At 37.4% G+C, this 25,107-nt stretch overlaps 1 protein-coding gene across 5 annotated transcripts in view; it reads right to left on the reverse strand.

The window, feature by feature from the left end:
• Window positions 1-212: 212 nt before the first annotated feature.
• PJA2 (praja ring finger ubiquitin ligase 2) overlaps window positions 213-25,107 on the reverse strand; it is an 81,901-nt gene continuing 57,006 nt past the window's right edge. For all 5 annotated transcript variants that reach the window (XM_066381974.1, XM_066381972.1, XM_066381976.1 and 2 more), the window contains 4 exons: window positions 19,823-19,934; window positions 5,333-5,447; window positions 4,837-4,958; window positions 213-3,397 (listed from right to left, as the gene is read on the reverse strand). In XM_066381974.1, the coding sequence (XP_066238071.1) occupies window positions 3,278-3,397; window positions 4,837-4,958; window positions 5,333-5,447; window positions 19,823-19,934 (469 nt within the window). In that variant the 3' untranslated portion in view covers window positions 213-3,277. The remainder of the gene's footprint in view (window positions 3,398-4,836; window positions 4,959-5,332; window positions 5,448-19,822; window positions 19,935-25,107) is intronic.

Below are 25,107 nucleotides of genomic sequence, written 5' to 3' on the forward strand. Positions count from 1 at the left end.
CCTTCCAGAAGGAAGTCCATCAACCACTTCTATACAGGTGGGCTCTCTCTCTGGGCTTTCTGAGATCACAGTTCAAGGACTATAAACTCATCTGCTCTGGAGCCTGTTCCAGACTTCCTGAACAGCTGTATTCTTTGCCATTAATGCTAAATCCTTCAGGGGTTACATTATATAAGCGATACGACTGCATAATAAATATTAGAAATGACCACTGAGTATATCCTGTTTATTGTTTATGATTTACACAGAAAATGGTAAACTGGAGTTATAGAACAAATAACCAATCATTACAATTAGACCTGGGCTTTTCAAAAACTAGCATTCCATTTTAACAGTTCATATATATTTAACAGCTTATATATAAATCCAGATCACAAATAATCTTAAGAGTTAAGTTAGCTAAGTGATAAACAATTAAGAAACACAAAAGAAAAACACATGGATCTACCCTTAAATATCAGCATTTATATTACAAGAAAGAAAACGTTTTTTAAAAAAGTATTAGGTCAAGTCACTTAATATATAATAAAGAAATAAAGGAAACATGTTTATTATTTATACTTCTTTCTAATTTACCTTCAGTTAGTCTTAACTTTTTCAAAAGGCTCTAAGATCTGATCAAAAAATATTTTGGTGTCTGAACTTGTCAATCTCAGCTTTTATCAGTTTGTTACAATGAAAATCCTAAACCTCAATTTTCTTTTTAAAAACTTTTATAAGCCAATTCTTATTCAACTTTTCTCCTTCACAGCAGCTGTTTATAGATAATAGGGAGCCAAGAATAAAGGACAGAAACAGATGGAATGCAAAAAGTACAACAGCTATCTTAAGTTCGGCTCTCAACACTGCTAGTTGAGTTTGGAACCCAAACCTCTTAACAACTGGCAGATAATGGCTACATCTTAACAGGCAAAGAAGAAATATTTTCTTTGGGACAGCTGCTACCTAGGAGAAAACAAAGGACCCTTAATACTACCTAAATATAATGTGTTGTTTATTATAGAGAAATCTGTAGCAATGTCAGTTTAACCAGTAAGTGTCACAACTGATCAATATTGCTTAAAAGAAACAAAAACAAAAACACCTTAGCCACAAATTTCTGAAAATCAAAATACAAACAAAATCATACTAGCCACAAATTTTCACAATATACACATCAGAATTACTTTTAATCTGATTTGACTCCTTGACACTAACTGATCATCAATGAAATATGGTATGGAAAGATCACAGAGTAGAAAACAAGCAAAGATTAGTTTATACAACAGAGACTATATACAGCAGAAGGAAAACATGCTAGCTAATGCAACATTAAGGCCTGAAAGTAAGCATTTCCGAAGTCACAGAAGCCCTAAAGAACCTCTAAATTACAAAGTCACCACATTATATGCATGCAATGTTCAGTTTTGTTTTACTCGTAAAAGGATACAGAGTATTTTGTTGTAAATACCAGACACATTTACAATATATGCAAAAATTAGAATGCAAGTGTTATGTTCCTTACATTTAAGCCTCAAATGTGCCAACAGTGAAAATTTATTTTTAAGAATCAAGAAAAGAGATGGAATATAAGTACTCAGAGAAATTACACAAATAAAATGTAATTTTGCATTTGGGAAGCCACATCAATATTCCTTTTACATGTTGAAATTAAATTATCAATGTACTACTGGAATAGATATACACTTACTATGTGCTTTATTATTTCACTTGCTTAAATGTGGTATTCTAACAGCCGTTCATTCTCTGGTGTTAGATATCAAACCATATCCATAAGTTAAATATCATGTCTATGTTTAAACATAGTTGCCTACTGGGTGTGATCACCTAAACAGAAAGCTTTCCTAGTTTGGGGTTATGTAATTACAAAGATGACCCTATAGGTCAATTTCCCATAAAGAAAAAGGAAAGCTGACTTCCTAACTTCTGTGGAAGCTTTTGAACAGAACTCTTTTAGAAGGTAAATCTGAGGTCGGGATCTTCTTGTCTTTTAGAAACAAAGGAAAAAAAAAACAAAAAACTGTGTTACATGTTCAGTTCCCTTCACGTTCACACAGTCACTAGGCAATGATATAATCTATTCCCTTTTCCCTCATGGCTTAGTTTGAAACTATGTAGTTTTACTTTAGTTCCTGATGAATAATTTTACCAAAATAAATTAGTGTAAAGAAACAAATACTGATAATGTAATATAAATAATCTTTGTTCAGAAATACTTTAAAAGAAATAAATTATAACATAGTAAGGTTTAGATATATTGTAAAAAGGTATAGCCAAACCTGTCCTATACCCCATCAATTTTATGCTTTATACAAGTCAGAAGAACAGTTAACATAGTTTTTTAAGGATTCAGATTTTCTTTAGGACACAACAGAATGAGTGCTAAAAACACTGTATGCATGTTTTCAGGCTTTCCGAAATACTTCAGAACCAAAATCACCTTAAACTAACTATACCCAATAGTTATTAAATAAAAGTGCCACCCATGAGTGTTCTGGACCTTCAAGTATGTTACAACCAAGTAGAAAGGACTTCTATCAGGCCCTCTCATTCATCTCACTGTGCAAGCATTGAACGTACGGGACTGTTCATACGGTTTACTAACCTTTCTTTACGCACAGCCAACATTAAAAAAAAAATCATTTTACTACCTAACCATTTCCAGGGGATTACATTTAGGATTTGAAATTCTGTGATATTCTAGCCAGAATATCAGCCTTTGGCATTCTTAAAAGTCCTAAATTTAAACAAAGATGAAAGAATAAATACCTTCCTAAAAAACCACTCAGTATAATAAACTAAGAGGTTTTAATGGAGCAAAAGCAAAGGGACCAATGAAAAAGCATGCTTTAGAATCCTTTTTATTTCCAATGAAACCCAAATGTACTACTGTTGTGATCACAGTCTTCACATTTGATGCAAATAGGAGAGCTTAATCAGAATCACTTAGTGGCAGTAATTCAGACAAAACCAGTAATGCGTGTCATGTGGACAATTATTTCTCCTGGAGAGAGTTAAGTGATAAGATAGACTTTTATAATTAATATCAACATCTTCAACTAAAAAAAATGGATGTACTGCTTTGACATTTAGCTTGAAAATGTTAGTACTTTCTGCAAACCTAAATTTAGTTTAGAAAGGTCATATTCTCTTTCTAAACTATAGCATAGTCTATATATAGCATTTTAATATATTTATATATAATTATTTGCACGTCAGGTTTAGAAGGAATTTGCAGATTTACTCTGATAGACGGATCTCACTCAAGCACTAAGGTTTACGGAGCAGTGCTGTCACTTGAAGGCGGAGCATCATGGTCAGGCTCAGAGGACGCGGCTGCGGACGCTTCGATAACTGCCGGTGGGAAATGACGGCGGCACACAGGGCACGTTCCTGACTGCAGGGAGAGAAAAACAAGTTCACAGCCAATGGACAGGTCTTAACTGCCACAGAAGTATCTTAAGAAAAACAAAACAGTATCATTACCATAAAAACAAAACAACTTAAAACCAAATAAACTTCAAACCTATATACAATACAAAGAGGCAAAATTTTGATGCTATTTCCTTCTATCTCAATCAGACACTAATTGCTTTGAGAGTAAACAGGTTCTCTTAGTCATGTCTGTACTTTTTACACCACTCATCTTTTGCTTAGTGAATATGAGTCATCACACTCTCTGCTTGGCACTGGTGCTGCTGTAGAGACTGAGTGAGGAGTCCCAGGGCATGTCCTCACATAAACTAATTATTGTATCATGAAATCTATGAGACGTGTATTAGAGAAACCACAGACCTAATTATTCATTTACCTATTAGCCGAATCACCTGGCTTGAATCTTCCTCATAGACCCTAAAGCAGGGGTCCCCAAACTATGGCCCGCGGGCCACATGCGGCCCCCTGAGGCCATTTATCCGGCCACCGCTGCACTTCTGGAAGGGGCACCTCTTTCATTGGTGGTCAGTGAGAGGAGCACTGTATGTGGCAGCCCTCCAATGGTCTGAGGGACAGTGAACTGGCCCCTTGTGTAAAAAGTTTGGGGACCCCTGCCCTAAAGCCTCACTTTGGTGTAAGATACGTCAAAGCAGAAGGATCTCAGACCTTCTTTATAGATCACAGAATTCCTTTTATTTTTAAAAATAATTCCTTTTCAAAAAGATATGGAGCGTTATGGGCTTTCTAAATAATAAATCAACCACAGACCTGGCAAGAGGGTGGGACAGGGTAAGCAGTTATATTTGGGAGTCAACATTTTAGGAACAAAAGATTCTAGAGATATGTCATTTGGTGCTTTTCCCAAAGAAATCTCCCTAATAGAAAGCAGATCGAAGAAATCATGCTGTTCAAGGTGACAAAGAATTTGTACCTTGGAAACCTTCTTCCTAGAAGAAAGGCTTTACACTAAGCTGCTTCCTGACAGGAAAGAGACTACAGAGATATTGCCATAGGTTGTGGTAGTCGATGACAATTCATGACTGTACACATATTAGCAGAATATCAGTAGATTGCTACAGTACTCTGAGTAGTGTCAAAATCATCTCTGCTTGAGATACTTTTGAAAACACCAAATTTCTGGGATACGATTAAATACATAAGTAGTTAGTGTTGTCCATATTGTTTTTTAGACTATGTTAGCAAAGTAAAATAGTTTGATATTATCACTAATCTGTAGTCATTAAAAGGTAACCAACCAACTTTTAATTAAATTAAACTGAACTCAAAAGTACTAGAAGTATGTATCTAAATAAAATAGGGTTAGAGGGCACTACTAGCATCATTAACTTGCAGGAGAAACTATTCAAGTATTTACTTAAAAGAAGTAAATCTAAAACTCACCTTCTGTAGCCAAATTGAGACACAAGGTTTGTGAAAGAAATGGTGGCAGGGTAACTCTGTCGCTATGTCATCCTTAATATACTCACTGCAACAGATTGGACAGCACTGCTCCTGACCGATAGCTGAAAACAAGTAATTGGACATATTAATCCAATAAAGTTCAATTTTAAAAAGTTGAAAATCAACATATGAACTCATAGATGATACCTGTGAAAGACAAATTAACCAGTTTGATCAATAAACTGGCAAACATGTTTCTAATACATGACAATTTGAAACTTAATAAACATTGCTTTTGTAGAAAAGTTGACTAGGGAACATTTGTCCCAGCCTATCACTTAATAAATTTAAAATATTCTTCCACTAGGTAAAAGTTTGTCAGAATCTAGTTAGGTTAAAGAAAATGTTTCTAACAGTATTTTATCTCCTAGGTGCACTGATCAAGTATTTAAACATGCAACGTGTCAGTCAACCTCAGAGATCAGCACGCCCATACCAGTGTGGTCTTCAAGGACAAGCGTCTCTGGCAGGCCGTCAATGCTCTCCTTACTGGCTGGCGGGTTGGCCACCTCCACATCTACTGCGAGAGACTCTAAATGTGCCAGAGCAGTCTGAAAAACAAGTCACAATTCTTTCTTAGGAAACGCTTTAAAACAGTAAAGAAAACTTTTTAAGGTATCTTACAATTATATCCACCATTAGCACCATTAGTCTCTTCCTATTAGTTGTTTTTGCTATAGTCCCTGCCCTTTTGCCTTCTTTCAGAAGGAACCATTATCGCTGCCATGAAACCAAAACATCAAAAACATACCAAAAATAAAGTCCCTACTTTTCACATGTGCAACAAAAATTTATCTTGTCTCAATAACCATCTACTTGCCCATCCTACTTGTATTTTCAGAAGAGTGGTTACCTCATCCAACTTGTGGGGTCCTGTATGGGATCAATACTACAAAGACTATAAACATTTTGGACAGATTCAACTAATAAAAAATAAAATGTAGACATGGCTAATTGATACTCAAGGTATGGAACCACATAAAGCACCCCTGAATAAGCAATATCTACTACTGTCACAGAGTCAGCACACATTACTAGCTCACTATTATTTCTAGGCAATCTAGATTGTGAACTTTATTAAGGGGTTCAGAAGTCTGTACAAAGTTACCATTCTAACAAAAAAGGAAAGAGCATTAGATCATATGATCATCTAGTTAATGCCACCTCATCCTTTTGTGGACTGATGAACTCTTCTGGCTACAATTAGATTAGAACTTCAGGTAGTACTTATATATACAAGTCCCAAAATGTGGAAACAACCCAAAAAGGAAATAAAAGATCAGCGCAGAAACAAGTGAAGTACTAAAAATATAAACAAAACTAAGAGCGGTTTTTACTTGGGGGGGAGGAGAGCCATGGGGAAGATAAACACAATTGACAAACCTTTAGCTAGACTAAGAAAAAAAGATCCAAATGAAATCATAAATAAAAGAGAACACATTACACCTGATGCCTCAGAAATACAAAGGTCCATAGGAGAGTTATCACGAAAAATCATGTGCAAACAAATCGAGTAACCTGGAAGAAATGGGTAAATTCTTAGAAACATACAACTTATCAAGACTGAATCATGAAGAAATAGAAAATCTGAACAAGAAAATTGAATCAGTAATCAAAACTTTTTCAACAAAGACCAGGATCAGATGTATCATCCTGGCAAATTCTATCAAACATTAGAGAATTAAAGCTAATCCTTTTCAAGCTCTTTTTTTTAAAAAGGAGGAAACACTCCTAAACTCATTTTATGAGGCCAACATTACTCTGATATCCAAAGTCCAATTAGGACACTACAATAAAAGAAAATTACAGTCCCAAACCCTGAAGAACATAAATATAAAAATTCTCAACAAAATAGTAAATAAATTCAACAGAACATTTAAAAGTTCATACATCATGGTTAAGTGGGATTTATCCTTGGGATGCAAAGACAGTATACCACATTTATAGAATTAAAGCTAAAAATCTTACAATCATCTCAATACATGCAGAAAAAGCATTTGACAAAACACAGCATTATTTCATGAAAAAAACTCTAACAAACTGGTTATAAAACGAACATATCTGAACATAATAAAGGCATACATATGTAACAAGCCCACAGCTGAACAGTATAATCAACAGTGAGAGATGGAAAACTTTTCCTCTAAGATCAAGAATAAGACAAAGAGGCCCTGGCCGGTTGGCTCAGCGGCAGAGTGTCGGCCCGGCATGTGGAAGTCCTGGGTTTGATTCCCAGTCAGGGCACATAGGAGAAGTGCTCATCTGCTTCTCCACCCTTCCTCCTCTCCTTCCTCTCTGTCTCTCTCTTCCCCTCCTGCAGCCAAGGCTCCATTGGAGCAAAGCTGCCTGGGCGTTGAGGATGGCTCCATAGCCTCTGCCTCAGGTGCTAGAATGGCTCCAGCTGCAACAGAGTAATGCCCCAGATGGGCAGAGCATCACCCCGTTAGGCCTGCCAGGTGGATCCCGGTCGGGTGCATGCTGGAGCCTGTCTGACTGGCCTCTCTGCTTCTAACTTTGGAAAAATAGAAAAATAAAAAAATAAATAAAATTTAAAAAAAATTAAAAAAAAAAAAAAAGACAAAGAGGCCCACTCTCACCATTCCAATTAAACATAATACTGGAATCTTAGACACAGCAATCAGGTTAAGAGGAAGAAAGAGGAAAGCGTTTCCAAATTGGAAATAAATAAATAAATAAATTATTGTTTCCAATTGGAAATAAATTATAGAACTAATCAATAAATTCAGTGAAGCTGCAGAATACAAAAGCAACATAAAGAAATCAGTTGTACTCTATACATCACAATTCAATTTCTGAAAAATAAAGGAAACAAGCACATTCTCAACAGTATCAAAAACAGTAAAATACTTAGGAATACACTTAACCAAGGAGGTAAAAGATTTGCACACTGGAATCTATGTGACATTAATGAAAAAAATTAAAGATACAAATAATGCAAAGATATCCTATTTTCATAGTAGAAGAATTAATACTGTTAAAATGTCCCTACTACCCAAAGTAGTATCTACAGTTTTAATGTGATTACTATCAAAATTCCAGTGGCATTTTTTACAGAAATTGGAAAAACAATACTAAAGTTTGTATGCAATCACAAAAAAACCCTAAATAGCCACTAAAGAAAATAATAAAAAGACTGGAGGAATCACATTTCTTGATTTCAAACTGTACTACATAATTATAGTTATCAAAACAGTATGGTAACGACACAAAAATGGACGCAGAGTTCAAGGGAACAGAATTAAGAACCCAGGAATAAGCCCTGGTATATAAAGACAACTAATATTTGTAAAGGGGGCCAGAAATACTCAATGGGTGAAGGATAATTCCTTTAATAAATGGTGCATAGAAAACCAGATAATCACATGAATGAAACTGGACCCCTATATTATACCACTCAGAAAAAAATTAACTAAAAATGAAGCAAATACTTAAACATAAGACCTGAAACCGTTAAACTCCTAGGCCTGAAACCGTAAAACATTGCGGAAAAGTTCCTTGATATTGGTCTTGATGATGGTTTTTTGGCTATGACAACAAAAGTAAAATAAATGAGAACAATACCACATTAAAAAACTATGCACAGTGACAGAAAAAAATCAACAAAATGAAAAGTCAATTTATGAAAAGGGAAATATATTTGCAAATTATATGTCTGAAAAGGGTTTATGTCCAAACCGTGTACGTCAAACAACTCAGTAATAACAATAATCTGAGGAACTAAAAAGACATTTTTTTTTTCTTAAGTGAGAAGCAGGGAGGCAGAGAGACAGACTCCCACATGCACCCCAACCAGAATCCACTTGGCTAGCCCCCATGGGACTGATGCTCTGCCCATCTTGGGCCATTGCTCGGCAACCAAGCTATTTTAGCTCCTGAGGCAAGGCCACAGAGCCATTCTTACAGCCCGGGGCCAACTTGCTACACCCAATCCATGGCATGGCTGTGGAAGAGGAGAGAGAGACAGAGAGAGAAGGGAAAGGGGAGGGGTGAAGAAGATGGTTGCTTCTCCTGTGTGCCCAGACCAAGAATCAAACCTGGGACTTCCACATGCCAGGCCGAAACTCTACTGCCTAGCCAAGCGGCCAGGGCCTGAAAAGACATTTTAACAAGACATATGGATAACTCACAGTTGCATGAAAAGATGCTCAACATCATTAATCATCACGGCAATGCAAACAAAAAACCACAAAGAGGTATCACCCCAAACCTGGTATGATGGCTATCACAAAAAAACACACAAATAAGTGTTGGCAAACCTCTGGAGATAAGGGAACCCTTATGCACTGCTGGTGAGAATGTAAATTAGTACAACCATAACTGGAAAACAGTATGGAAGTTCCTCAAAACTTAGAAAACTATCATATGATCCAAAAATTCCACTTCTGGGTATGTATCTAAAGGAAATAAAATCAGGATCTTGAACTGCACGCCCATGTTCACTGCAGTATTATTCACAATAGCCAAGACATGGAGATAACCTAAATGTCCATCAATGGTGGACAGATAAAAAGATTTGACATATATACATTATATGCGGCTTAAGTGTCTGTTTGTCGCCAATAGCTTATTGGTTGCTTGCGTAACTGTACTAGCCAATGGGGTGAAGTTGCCACTGCTGAACGCAAATTGAGCGGGTCAGGGGGAAGGTGAACATTTGTTTGCATTGGCAACCATCTGTTTTACATAAAAACTACGTCTTAACGTAATTTCTTTTAAGAATGCCTCCTAGAAAATACAGCACTGAAGAGGAGAGAAAAGGAGCTAAAGCTGCACAAAAACGGCTTTCTCGACAAAAAGAAACCACTGAGCAGAGAAAGACAAGGCTTGCTTCAGTCGTAGAGCAAATGCATCTTTCTCGGCAAAATGAGAATGATGAGCATAGAGAAACAAGGCTTGCCTCAGATGCAAGACAAAAAAGCCTGTCTCGACAAAATGAGTCCCTTGAACAAAGGCAGGAAAGAAATGCAAAAAAACGACAGAGTAATGCTGACCGAAACGCATTCATTGCACTCTACTTTAAGCAATTAAGCAAGTAGAAGGGGGAAACCCCGTGGGGCACTAAGCAAAGGGGTGTTCTCGCCGCCTGCCCTGGGTAATTCAGTTTGAATTAGCAGACACCTTTGCACAAATCATTTTAGTTACAATTTATATCTAGAACAGCGGTCATTTCGTATGACTGCCGGGCTTTCTAGTATATACATAATGAAATATTATTCAGCCATGAAAAAGAAACCCTACCATTTGTGAAAACATGGATGGATCTGGAGGGCTTTATGTTAAGCAAAATTAAGTCAGACAAACACAAATAGAGTATGATGTAACTTATATGTGGAAACTAAAAGAGCTGATCTCATAGAAACAGAGTAGAATGGTGGTTATGGGGGTTGGAAAGGGGGATAAATGAGGAGATGTTAATTCAATGGTACAAACTTTTAGTTATAGGATGCATAAGTTAAGGAGATCTATTGTACAGCATGGTGATTATATTCAACAGCATATTGTATTCTATACTTGAAAGTTGCTAACAGGTAAATCTTAAATGTTCTCACCATAAGAAATGGTAATTATGTGAGGTGAGGTGATGGAGGTGTTAACTAACCCTACTGTGATAATGACTTTATAACTAGGTTAATCAAATCAACACACTGCATAATTACATGTTACATGTCAATTATATTTCAATAAAGCTGAAAAAAAATGTGTATACACACACAATGGAATATGACTTAGCCTTGAAAAGTAAAATTCTGACACATGCTACAACATGGATGAACCTTGAAGGTATTATGAAATAATTCAGTCACAGAAGGATAAATAATGTATGATTAAATGTAACTGAAGTACCTTAAGTAGCAAAATTCAGAGACAGATAATAGAATGATGGTTGCCATGGGCTAGGAAGAGAAGTGAATGGGAAATTATCATTTATAATGTACTTAATGCTACTTAAGTACATACTTAAAAAGGGTTATAGTGGTAAATCTTCTGTTATGGGTGCATTACCACAATAAAAAAATCAACAAGCAAACTGGGTCTCCAGACAGGTGGACCTGATAGTTAATGTTCTTCCCGATAGTTAACATTGTTTTCTTGTGGATGTCAAACGTAATCGTTTGTATAATCAGGATCTAGCCTAGATATTTTAGCAATGACTCATGTCGTTCCAAAAAGGATTTGAGGTGACTTAGAATACAGGATAGGGCCAAGACCAAAACAGAGCACTAAAAAAAGGAAAAAGCAAAAAATGTTCATCAATGAGAGCTACTAAGTATAGTTAGTAATACTTAAACACCAAATGTGACTCTGGATTTGCAGAGACATATTGCAATAAGAAAATTAGTGTGCTGGTAATTGAATTATTGTCTCTTAGCTCCAAATACACTTTTCATTTCTGTTCCTCGAATAGAGATCTGGGCCTTTAAAATACCGTATTTTCCCATGAATAAGAGGCTGCCATATATAAGATGCACCTTAATTTTGTGGCCAGAAGTTTGAAAAAAAAATGTATTACACAAAGTTATTGAACTCAAGTTTTGTTCATCATAAAATTCATACAACTCCATCACTGTCAAAACTCCCATCCATTAGCTTTTCATCTGTGTCTGATGACGAATGACTGTTTTCAACAATGAGTGCAAAAACAAGCGTGAAAAAGCAGGAAATGCAAGTAAAAAACTCTATAGCCACTGTATAAGACGCACCCGGTTTTTAGACCCCAATTTTTTGGGGGAAAGTGCGTCTTATACACGGGGAAATACGGTACTTTTTTTTTCCTTTTGTCACCTAGCATGGTATTAGGCTTTGTCAGCAGAGGGTGCTGGAGAGACATGACAGAATGAACTTAGCTTCTTGGTTCTAGTGGGCTTGCTGGGCAGGTCCCTGCAGTGTCGGGCCTTCCCAAGACAGATGGCTTTCCTGGCACCAAGCTCCCCCAGCGTGAGGAGCTTCTCCAGCGCCTGGCTCCAGAAGCGCTCAAAGTTTCCCCAGGGACTGGCGGCAGCACTAAGAAGTGGCTAGCAGCTTCCCCTAGCACCCCTCCTGGGCGGATTTGTAGCACAGTGCTTCCAGTTAGTCACCTTCCTATGAACAGTATCTCCAGCACTCCAGGAGGCGGATTTGTCAAGTTCCAGAGGGCAGATTTCCAGCAAGGTCTGCCAGCACAGTAGCACAGACAGACACTTTTCTAAGAGCCATGACTGTGTCTTCAACAGTGAGAATTTCAGCCCTAGGGGTTGAAAAGGTACAGTGCTCCACTAGTCCTCCAGGGATTCCTTAAATCCAACAGTCCTATATGCTTTAGAGTTCACTTTATTTCTTAGAAGCCAATCCCTCACACCTCTAATCTCTGTTCTAGTTGATAATGTTTCACACTAAGCTTACTCTTGTTTTCTCTCTTGTGATGAGCCCAGACTGACAAGAAAGTGGAATCAGACATGGCCCCAAGAAACAAGAATGGGATACAGGGACTGTCCGTTTAGGCCTTTGGGCCTGCGCTCAGTGCCAAGCTCCTTGCCTATCAATCCATGCCTGCAGTGGCATCACAATAATCACACGGTCACTGTGGTTGACTGTAATAAAATGCCAACTACAGCATGTTTCTTGGGAGTCCAGATGTCTGGCTGCTATACTTGACCTTATATAAGGGAGTAGTGATGACTATAAACTGTCAAGTGAGATAGACCCTTGGACTGCTCTTGCACACTTACAAAGAGAAAATGACAAACTCTAAGAGCGAAGCACAATATGAGAACCAAAACGTGTTCATGACAGCCCTAATAAAACTCATCATTTCTGAAAATCAGACATAAAATATGATTGGTAAATTGCTGAATAAAAACGAGAACTTAATTCTAAGTTTTGTCAAGTTTTTCAAAAGTTTTATCATTATCATGTTAAAGAACAGAATTCTGAAACTTAGTAAGAATGAGGACATTTAGTTGTACTCAGATGAGAATGACTCCAGTTGACACTTGAAAAATGTAGGAGCTGACCCTTGTGCAACCAAAAATCTATGTATAACTTTGACTCCCTCAAAAGTTAACCACTGATAGCCTACTACTGACTGGCAGCCTTAAGGCAATATAGTCTATTAACATATATCTTATTTTATTTTATTTATTTTGTATTTTTCCGAAGTTGGAAACGGGAGGCAGTCAGACTCCCGCATGCGCCCGATCGGGATCCACCCGGGATCCACCCAGCATGCCCACCAGGGGGCAATGTTCTGCCCATCTGGGGGGTCGCTCTGTTGCAACCAGAGCCATTCTAGAGCCTGAGGCAGAAGCCACAGAGCCATCCTCAGTGTCCAGGCCAACTTTGCTCCCATAGAGCCTTGGCTGCAGGAGGGGAAGAGAAAGACAGAGAGGAAGGAGAGGGGGAGGGGTAGCGAATGGGTACTTCTGTGTGCCCTGGCCAGGAATCGAACCCGGGACTCCTGCACACCAGGCCGACACTCTACCACTGAGCCAACCAGCCAGGGCCAATCTATATTTTAAATGTTATATGTATTATACACTGTATTCTTACAATGTTATTAAGAAAACCCTAAGGAAAATTCATTTACCATACTGTACTGTATTTACTGATACAATAAATTTATTTAATCTATTTGCAAGATGAAAAAAATCCATGTAGAAGTTCAAACCCTTATTTTTCAAGGGTCAACGGTGTTTTGAATCTTTTACTAGAAGGAGCCTTCTTTTACTAGCTTATGCTCCATAGATTAGCCTTCTTCTACTTGAAAATTCTGTGATAATTTCACATGGAGTGTACATCTCTTAGTACTTCTATGCCTCACAGTAAAGTTACCAAAAACTGCAGCAACCTAAACGGGCAGGGTAATTGAGGACAAAGACTCTTCAGGAATAAAGATTTCAGCAAGTAAAGAGTCCTATCCAGCTGAGACTCTTGTTGAAGGCAGGGAAGATACAGAATGGGTTAAAACAGAAGGAAGCCATAGCTATCAATTACAGCCTATGACCTAATACAGAAGCAAGTAGTAGCTTTGTATATTTTCTGTTTGCTTGTTATGTGTATGTATTTATTTGTATCTGCTTTTTTCTTTAACTCTCTCTTTCCCATTTTTACTTCATACAGCCATTAACTCTGTAATTTAATCTTCATATGAAAAAATGTTTAGTATGACTGAATTTGTGGAGTAATTAACATTGCCAGCAATAGATATAATGACTCTTGAGACGATTCTTCGGTTCATTCTGAGGAAAGGCTGAAAATTTCTTTTTGTAAGGTTAACTATTATCTTGTTAGATAAAAATATAGTTGTATTGTTGTTAGATGGGAGTTGAAATGTGTGCAGAAAGGTATATATGAAATCCAAGTAGTGGATTTGCACCTCAGATCTAAATTCACTATTTTTGTCAGCTCTTTGAATATGGATTTGGGCCATTTAACTATCTGCCTTTCCAACATCTGTCATGTTGTTAAACTTGTTCACAGAAGGCACTGTAGAGACACTGTAAGAGAAAAAGGGCTCTGCTTCGACTCCCTGTGAGTCTGCTTGAAGCTTGTGTGGCAAATGTGATTTCTCTAACACCAGACTCCTGCAACACACCCAGTTTCTTCAGTATCTAGCTCTTTTTTAAGCACAGCCAGAAGCACCGAGCGGCAGACAGATTCCCCCAGGACCTGCCCTGGACAGTTCTGTAGCAGAGTGCTTCCAGTTAGACATCTCCCATGAATAGCTTTCCCCAGTACCCTACAGGGCTGACTGCCAGCATGTTCTGCCAGCAGAGCACCGCAGTGACTTATTTGCCATTCATGAAGCCAGAGATGTGCCATCTCCATCAAGGTCTGGATCCCAGCCCTGGAGTGGAGTGGTGACCCTTCCTTAGGTGATCTTTACTCTACAAGTGGTGGCTGCTCTTTATACATGGTTTTTCTACATTCTTTAGAATTATCTTTATTCCTTACTATGCAATCCCTTGTTACTCTAACCCCGTTATAAATAATAATTCTTTACATTAAACTTGTGAAGACAGACTTTGAAAGAACTCATCTGTGCTACACATAAACAAAAAGAAGGGATATTATCTATAGTAAGTTCCATGTTGGGAGGTTATTCCAGGCCAACTATGCTTTGATACATGTTTGTCTCAATGGGTTTATTATTCATTTCTAATGATTACCTACAGAGTTGCAGTGCTAACAAACACCTGGAGTTTCATGTATGTAAAAATAACACTGCTTTGGAACTGACATACATTTCAGGTGAGCTAGAAGCATTTATAAGCAACAAGAGTAAAACATTTTAGAGCCACTGCCATGAAAATTTAGAAAGATGTGAAAATCTACCTACACCCAAGGAAGTAAAAAGTTATTTTCAAACGTTAATCCAAGGGTTAGCAATACAACTAAATATCTTAAATAGCCTAACTTGAATATATCTAGGTTTAAAGTAATGCAATTCTCTGTCAGCATAAAATTTAGTTTCTAAAGAATAAAACAATTTAGTTTTTAAAGAATGGAGATTTATAACAAATGATTGAATAATGATTTTGAATGACCACTGAATTCAGATATGCTAAGTATCAACTGGCTGACTACTGATTTGAGTATTTCTTTGTATACAGCTATTTATGGAGAACTTAACAACTGCAACAGTACATTTTACTAGTCACATTTTGTAGATGAGGACCAGAAACTTAAAAAGACTAAGCAAACTGTTCAAGGTCAATAGCTAAAACGAATGTAACTCACGTAGTTGAAATGACTATCTCCTCAGACAAAATGAATCTAATTCAAAAGCCCATGTATTATATTTTCTGATGCCTATACCTCACTGTATATGAAGTACTCTGATATTGCATAAAGACTTTTCAAGGAATCCAAGGGCAGCAGAGTCTTAAGAGACACAATTTCAATTAACTTTCTTATGTCATCTTTTCTCAAACCTATCTAAGAATGCATCTGCAGTTCAAGTATCATGCTGGTAATCTGTTCTCACATTACTCCCTGTCCTAAACTTCTCCCCACTTTATAAATAAAAGCATACATCATACCCATTCAAAGGAACGGTCTGAAATACTTGGGTCAAACTGAACTCTAATGACTGAATAACAAATCTTTTTAGATGGCTTCCAATCCTCTGCTTTCAAAGGAATTGAAGAAGGATCTAAACAACTTGTCAAGTTGGTGTAATTTTGGCAACTATCTCAGAATACTTGAGTGATAAAGCTGTGATAAACTTCTCCCACCCCTATCAATTTATTTATGTGTACAAGGTTTCTCAAGCTTACATTCATAAAGATGAAAAAAAAAACTGATGTTGTCTCATTCTAGAATAAATAAAATGTACTCATCAAGGAATCAGGAGGACAAAAAGCATCCATCTCATTAAGAGATGCATTTTACCAGTAAAATTTTGCTTTGTTTAAATAACCATCAAAATTAATATATGCAATATACATGATAGATCATAGACAAAACATTTGAAACCTATATAATCTTATTACCCAATGCCACTCCAATAAATTTACTTAACTGAAATAATTTTATTTTTAATTGAATTTATTAGGGTGACACTGGTTAACATAATTACATAGGTTTCAGGTGCTCAATTTTACAACATATCTCTGAACTCTGTATTGTGTGGCCACTCCCCCAAGTCAGGTCTTCTTCCATTACCATTTATTCCCCCCCATGCCCTCCTCCACCTGCACCCCAACACCAGCAAAAAATTTTATGCTGTTTTAATCAAACCTATTAATAATTTTAACTCTATTTTTTACATTTAAATTCTTCTTCTTTTTTTCAGTGAGAGCAAGGGAGATAGTGAGGCATATTCCTGCATGAGCCCTGACCGGGATCTACCTGGCCACCCCATCTGGGGCCAATGCTAGAGTACTGAGCTATTTCTAGTGCCTGACCTATCACACTCCAGTGGAGCTATCCTCAGCATCCAGAGCCATGCTCGAACAACTGAGCTACCAGCTGCAGGAGGGGAAGAGGGAAAAGGAGGGGGGGGGGGAGAAACAAATGATCACTTCTCTTGTGTGCCCTACTGGGAATTGAACCCGGGACATCCATATGCCGGTTGATACTCTATCCCCCTGAGGCCTTAATCCAGGGCCTACATTTAAATTTTTGAACATAGTTTTCTTAAAAAGAGATATGATAGGGTAAACAATATTACTTAGAATTTATGCTAAAAAATTTAAATGGCAATATAAACTTGTAAAGGGATACATCCCCCCCCCCCCCCAATTTGGGAGCAAGTAAAAAGCTCTAATAGTGTTTCACAGAGTTAAAATTTTTAATTATTTTGCCCTATTCTCATTCAAATTTGAGACACAGCTGTGAGGCAAATGTTTATGGCCACTATTTTCAAAATAGCCTCTACCTAAAAAGAAAGATTAGTTTAGTATTGGAAAAACAACAGAAATATAACTATTACCAAACAGAGGGCTGCTTGAGAAAAAATAAAAAACAAAATAAATAAAAGCACTGTTTGTCTTATTCCATATTTTTGTTTCATTTCAAGAATGTTAATGTTAAATGTAAAAGGAAAAAATCATAAATTATACATTTTAGCTTTGTTTTTCAAAATGATTAAATAAATGCATACTATATATGGGGGGGGGGAAGATTTCTGGAGAGTGAGAGAAACAGAAATAGAACTTATCAATTCTCCAGGGGTGAAACACGTCTCAAATTCAAATTTGAGGAGGCTGTTAAGGGAGACACAATGACTTTAATCAGAAACAGAAGGTGTAACAATAACTGAAAGTAACTGTGCCATTGGGTTCCCTAAGAGCAGAAGCCAGTAATGTAGGAACTGTAAGTTCCCTGTGCATATTATATTCTTTCTTGCCTCTTGTCTTTGCCTGTTCTGCTAGTACAGGGGTCGAGAACCTATGGCTCGCAAGCCAGATGTGGCTCTTTTGATGGCTGCATCTGGCTTGCAGACAAATCTTTAATAAAAAAAATAATAATGTTAAAAATATAAAACATTTTCATGTATTACAATTCATACTGCTCATGTCCATGGTTGCAGGTGGCTGGAGCCAATCACAGCTGTCCTCCGGAACAACACCAAATTTTTATTGGATAATGTGTAACGTACACGGGTCGTTGTATGGCTCTCACGGAATTACATTTTAAAATATGTGGCGTTCATGGCTCTCTCAACCAAAAAGGTTCCCGACCCCTGTGCTAGTGCCTTTACATAGCAGGACCTCCCATGACCAATCTCCTTGGCTCTTTTTGTAGACATCAATCATAATGTCACATTTCCCACTAGTAACAAATAAAAACTTTTAATTCTGAAAACTTCTTTATTGTAGATCATAAGTTATTAGCATAAGAATGGAAGAGACTGTTTAGGCATTGTGAAACTAGAATAGATGTATTCCACTGTAGTCACTTATAATTTATTTAGCTCAAGGAAGTTGGTGATTCTTAATCTTCACATATTGTATTTCTGATACAAGTTATGTCATGCCATTATTTCATATGTATCAGAATTTGCCAAATTAAATAGTCTGGAAAAAGTCCTAAGGCACCCTGTCTCATGATGTTCTTTCTGACTTTTCTAGTATGGTCACTTTGAGAAGAACATACACCATACAGCATAACCAAGGCAATGATCTCCATGGAAGATTACACACACATTTAAAAAAGTGATGCCAAAGCAGAGCTGACTTAAGTGCGTTTGTGTGTAGACAGATAGGTCTATCTACCTATTCCAATTTATGAATCTAAACTGGACTTTCTAATTTCAGAAAATTTCCAGATAAAATGTATTCTAATGTCCTTGAAAGTTCCCCCAATCATTTTTGTTTTCTCGCTTTTACTCATTCATGTTAGTACTGTTCCCTTACTTTAGAAATTACTTAGTAAATACTAATTTAAAGAAACACTTTTTATAATGAAAGTAACTAGTATAGTGGAAGTTTCTCAATGTGTAAATGCTCAGGCTTCTGACTTTAGGCAAATAAAACTACAAGTATGTTTTTGTGTTTTAGTCAAATAAGAAAAACAAGGCAAGACAAACTTAAAAACCAAATATGCTACATTAACTAAAGTGTATATTTATGTGGGATAAGGGAGAGTAAATTTTCTAACTGTATTAAGCTGCAATATGGTCTTTAAAATCCCTGAGAGCCAGACCAGGCGGTGGCACAGTGGAGAGAGCACTGAACTGGGACGCAGTGGACCCAGTTTCAAAGCCCTGAGGTTGCAGCCTGAGCACGGGCTCACCAGCTTGATTGAAGGGTCACTGGCTTGAGTGTGGGATCACAGACATGACCCCATGGTCACTGGCTTGAGCCCAAAGGTCACTGGCTTGAGCTCAAAGTCACTGGCTTGAGCAAGGGGTCACTTGCTTGGCTGTAACAGCCCCCTCCAAAACCCCGCCACCCCCTGGTCAAGGTACATATGAGAAAGCAATCATTGAACAACTAAGGTGCTGCAAGGAAGAATTGACACTTATCATCTCTCTCCTTTTCTGTCTGTCCATCCCTATCTGTCCTTCTCTTTGACTCACTCTGTCAAAAATAAATAAACAAAAATAATAAAATCTCTGAGAAAAAGAGATTTGTAACATATCCTTAGAAATCTTCAATTTCATTTCACAAACAAACACATGCATGTGTGTATAAAATATTCAGATTCATAGACCCATATAATTCAATAGAGGAAAAGTGTATATTCTAAATGTAAGCAAAATATTTCCCATTATATAGTAAAAACAGAAATCAATTTTAGGAAAATTGGTAGGATGTCAAGTATAATTTATATATACATACTGGTGGCAATCAGTATTCAATATTGTTATTAAACTGATGAGAAAATTATTCACCTTTTCTTAAGAGTAGTTAAAAGAAAAACCTTTCATTTTTATCAAATTGCATCCCACCGATACATGGGCATCAGAGTTACTACATACCTCCATAGCCTGGGCTAAGCGCTCTTCTAGTGCCATGTAGGTGAGGAACTGAGGATCCACATAAGAAATAGCTTCAGCAACTCCTAGTCCATCCGCAAAGCCATCAAACAAACTGGAAAAAAAATATGACCATAATTTGGGAGATCTTTATGGTGAAGACATAATTATATTAATATAGTAATAAGCCAATAAACATACTACAAGCAGAAAACCTTAAAATATTTTAGTATAAATGTCATGAGGTGAAAGGCAGAAAGAACCCAATAAAAAAAGTTAAACACTAAGCATAAGGAGCTAAAATACTACTACATCTCCAATAGGATTCCACACTCACTGTGCCAAGTTCATAGAAAAATTCCTTTAATATGTTTCTAGTTCTAACTCTGGGGGCTGCTTAAGGCTGGAATAAAGATAGTACTTTTTTCTCTCCCAATTATTTTCCACATATTTCCCCTTCTGTTTATTTTTAGTTTTCAACCTAAATTTAGGTGAGAACATGACAAAAAGAATTACTGCATTTATTTTAATTCTATGATTAGTCAAAGCCCTTTTTTCTTCTCTTACCTCTTACTGCTTAATTACTTTGGGCTTAAAAATATTTGATCTTTCTCAAGCCTTTCTCATTAATCTCTCTTCTTCTATGAATGAGGCCTCCTCCATTATTATTCAGCTAGGAAAATGTTTAACTCTTTTTTTTTTTGTATTTTTCTGAAGCTGGAAACGGGGAGAGACAGTCCAACAGACGCCCGCATGCGCCCGACCGGGATCCACCCGGCACGCCCACCAGGGGGCGACGCTCTGCCCACCAGGGGGCGATGCTCTGCTGCGACCAGAGCCACTCTAGCGCCTGGGGCAGAGGCCAAGGAGCCATCCCCAGCGCCCAGGCCATCTTTTGCTCCAATGGAGCCTGGGCTGCGGGAGGGGAAGAGAGAGACAGAGAGGAAGGAGATGGGCGCTTCTCCTGTGTGCCCTGGCCGGGAATCGAACCCGGGACTTCCGCACGCCAGGCCGATGCTCTACCACTGAGCTAACCGGCCAGGGCGGAAAAGGTTTAACTCTTAATGGCTCAATTTTTTTCTCTCAAGGATTGTAAGCCTCTCTGAAGAGAAATATGTCTTTATCTGGTGCTAGTCTCCTTCTTCCACATCTAGACATTCACAGATTCTTCCTTTTCCTCTAGTCTCAGATATACTAAGTACTTCAAAATTTGAAATCATAAGTATGTCCTCAGTGTAAGGTCGGTGGATAATGGGGGATGGTCACTTGGAAAACTCAGACCCGCGAACTTTGGCTAGGACCGCCCACAACCAAGTACGCCAAAAGGAGGCTTCACAGGAACCGTTTGGAAAAAAGCAATCATCTGCCAGCCAGTGGGATTTCACCACGTCATGTTAGCTCCACTTCCTTAGAGGGACCCTTTAAATATCTCCCACGTGGTTTAATCTTTGCAACTTCCCTGGCCTCCATCTTTCTTTCCTCGGGGCCAGGGAACCTTGCCGGGTGGGATGCGTGCTCTGTACTCAATACAGCCATTTACTATTCCACACTTTGTGGCTCTAGCCCCGTTCCTTCCTTCTCGGCGGGGAAAAATACCTTACACTCAGTTCTCTTCTTTCTAATCTTGGAAGTCACATTCAGGTCCATTTCTTTAATTATCCTCTTCTCAGGGAATTCCTGAACTTCTACCTTATTTTAAATACCCTCTTGAGTTTATCGTACATTTTATTAATAAATTTTCTGTGGGCAGATTACCACAATGAAAGTATCTAGAAATCAACATTCTCATATAATCACAGATTTTATAATCAGAATCAAAATTAAGAATTATGGAATCCAAACTCCCTTGCAATACCAGACCCTTCTTTATCTAGCCGTGAGACATAAAGAAAAGACAAAGAACCCTGGAATCAATCAGAAAGGAATTTTACTTCCCATTTCATAGTTAAACAATGTGAAAAATTTAACTGTTACTGTTTTCTCATCTATAAAATAAATTAAATAAGTAGATGCACTCAGGTGCCTAGCACAGAGTTGGCACCAGTGCAGGTGCCCAAGAACCAGAACCATTCCCTCCATATGGAAAATACACTGCTTTTTAAGGTGGTACACGCCAATGTGGGAAAGCCCTATTAGAACTTTGAAACAGCTTGACCAAGCAATGTGAAGTGGATAGAGCACTGACCTGTGACACTGAACATAGGCTCAAAACCTCTAGGTCGCGGCTTGAGTGTAGGCTCACCACCTTGAACACGGGGTTGCCAGCTTGAGCGTGGGATCATAGACATGACCCCATGGTCACTGGCTTAAAGCCCAAGGTTACTGGCTTGGTTGGAAACCCCTGGTCAGGCATGTATGAGAAAGCAATCAGTGAACAATTAAAGTGCTGCAACAAGCTGATGCTTCTCATCTCTCTCACTTCCTGTCCGTCCCCCTCCCACACACAAAAAGTTTGAAACAATGTGAAGTGCTATAGTTCTGCTTGCTGAAGCAACAAACTATGTCCACTTCCTTTTTGCAGAAAATGTCCTCAAATGGTTAGTCAACTAACTCCCAGTAATTATTTTCTTCAGGCTAAACAAATCGATACGCAAAGCATGGTATCTGGTTATAATCTGGTTACTACGGAATGATCAGCTAAAATGAAAAATTCTAGCCCTGGCCAGTTGGCTCAGTGGCCAGGTATGTGGAAGTCTCAGGTTTGATTCCCAGTCAGGGCACACAGGAGAAGTGACTATCTGCTTCTCCACCCTCCTCCTTCTCTTCCCCCCACCTTTCCCTTCTGCAGCCATGGCTAGAATGGTTCTAGCAAGTTGGCCATGGGTACTGAGGATGGCTCTGTGGCCTTGCCTCAGACACTGAAATAGCTCAGTTGCTGAGCAACAGAGCAGTTTCCCCAGATGGGAAGAGTATTGCCCTGTAAGGGCCTTGCCGGGTGGATGTCTCTTTGCCTTCCCACCTCCCTGCCTCTCATTTAATAAAGAAAAAAAATTCTAGTATCATTCATTTGGCAATCACCATGGTAATAACTGTTTCACACAAGAATCACTCAAGAAACTAAAACTAGTGGATGGGAGTTTTATAGTTTGAGAAGAAACAGGTCATATGTAGTCTTGAATATCTTCCCACTTGACACCTATTAATTATAAACAAAACATTGGCAATTATACAGTGAAGCAATCTGAAAAACAGTGCCTTACCACCAGGGGTCCCCAAACTTTTTACTCAGGGGGCCAGTTCACTGTCCCTCAGACCATTGGAGGGCCGGACTATAAAAAACACTATGAACAAATCCCTATGCACACTGCACATATCTTATTTTAAAGTAAAAAAACAAAACAGAAACAATATTTAAAATAAAGAACAAGTAAATTTAAATCAACAAACTGACCAGTATTTCAATGGGAACTATGGGCCTGCTTTTAGCTAATGAGATGGTCAATGTGCTCCTCTCACTGACCACCAATGAAAGAGGCGGCCCTTCCGGAAGTGCGGCGGGGGCCGGATAAATGGCCTCAGGGGGCCGCATGCAGCCTGCGGGCCGTAGTTTGGGGACCCCTGCCTTACCACCTTAACCAAGTGATCAGAATTATCACCAGTAATGGGACAATTTGACATCATGTGCCTTCTGATATAAACCAAGACAAAATATATATCACTTCATGGTGTTCCTGCTAAAAATCTGTAACTTGAATCTAAAGATATCAGAAAATCCCACTTAAGATAACATTTTACAAATTAAGTGGCCTGTACTTTTCAAAAATGTCTAGGTTATGAAAGACACAGAAAGACTAAGGAAATGTCCAAGATTAAAAGAGAGTAAAGAAACATGGTAAACAAATGCAACTAGAAAGAAATTTCTCTAATGAAATTAGTGGGACAAGTCTAGACATTTGAATAAGGTCTGACTGACCAGATCAGCAATTTTCAACCAGTGTGATGCAAAAAAATTTTAAAATATACAATACCTGACTATTGAATCAGGAGCACTGACCTTTTCCCCCTTAGACTGTCAAGTAAAAAATGACAACAGCCAGCACAACCACAGCTGTCCAATGTGAATAAATAAAAATTAAGAATTTTTTTGTCAGATTGGCAAAAAATATTTTGGTGTCCCAGAGAATTTTAGTAATGAGTTTACATATGCCATGAGATGAATAAGGTTGAAAATCACTTGATTAAAGTATTGTATTAGTGTTAGTCTCCTGATCTTGACAATTTTACTGTGTTAAATAAGAAAAGCTTCTTGATTTTAGTAAATTCTTTCTAGAGTATTTATGGGTAAAGAGCAATAATGTTTACAATTAACTCATAAATATTTATATGGTCAAAAACACAATAAATATAGAGATATAGATATAGAGAAGTAAAGAAAAAAGAGAACAAAAATACAAATGTCATCAATGTTAACATTTAGGGGAACCTTATTTAAGAATATATAAAAATTGTTTGCATTATTTAACTTTTCTACAAGTGAAATAACTTCAAAATAGTTAAAAATTTTAATTACTAAACCATGGTTATATTCATATAAAATTAATTTCTCACATCCTTTTTAGCTTAATTATAATCCCAATTTCTTGCAGGAGGACAGAGCAGTTAAGTAGTTATAAAAGAAAAAATAAACGGTACAGTTGGGATTTGTACAGCTGAAAAATCCATTTTTTCTTTGTATCAACTCTTAGCACATCAATGAGACACTCTGGGCACCTTTATGACTTCACCAAAACAAATAAACAAGATTTTAGTCGAGAACTTTTTCAATTTTCTTTTAAACTAAAATAAAAATCCCCAAAAGCTTGAATTTTTTGTTTAAGTAGTGGTGAAACTGAAAAAAAGTTGTCAAATTCTGACTTTAGAGATAAGAACTGCAGCTCTTTGCCATGGCCCTTCCCTTTAGTTACAAAAATGACATGCTATTTTAATATGAAAATCAAACTGTATTTTCACCTTAACCACCTTTAACCACAGAAAATAGTACAATATAAACAAATAATGAAATTCTGCTACATATAAAGTTTAAAAATTCTGCCTAAAAAAAAAAAAGAAAAAAAATTAATGTTTAAATGCTTTCTAGTTAAAAAAATTACTATGAACCTCTCCCAATTTTTGGACATTTAGGAAAATCTCCAGTCTTAACACAACAGCCATATCCAGTCAGTCAATACATTAGAACTTAAAACAGGTTTTCAAATTTAGTTAAAATTATATTCAACTATGACCTTAATTATTTCTTCAAATTTTTAACAATCTTTTTTGAAAGTTATTTAGGAATATATACAGGGGGT

Source organism: Saccopteryx leptura, chromosome 4 (assembly GCF_036850995.1).
Source record: "Saccopteryx leptura isolate mSacLep1 chromosome 4, mSacLep1_pri_phased_curated, whole genome shotgun sequence".
Classification (NCBI taxonomy): domain Eukaryota; kingdom Metazoa; phylum Chordata; class Mammalia; order Chiroptera; family Emballonuridae; genus Saccopteryx; species Saccopteryx leptura.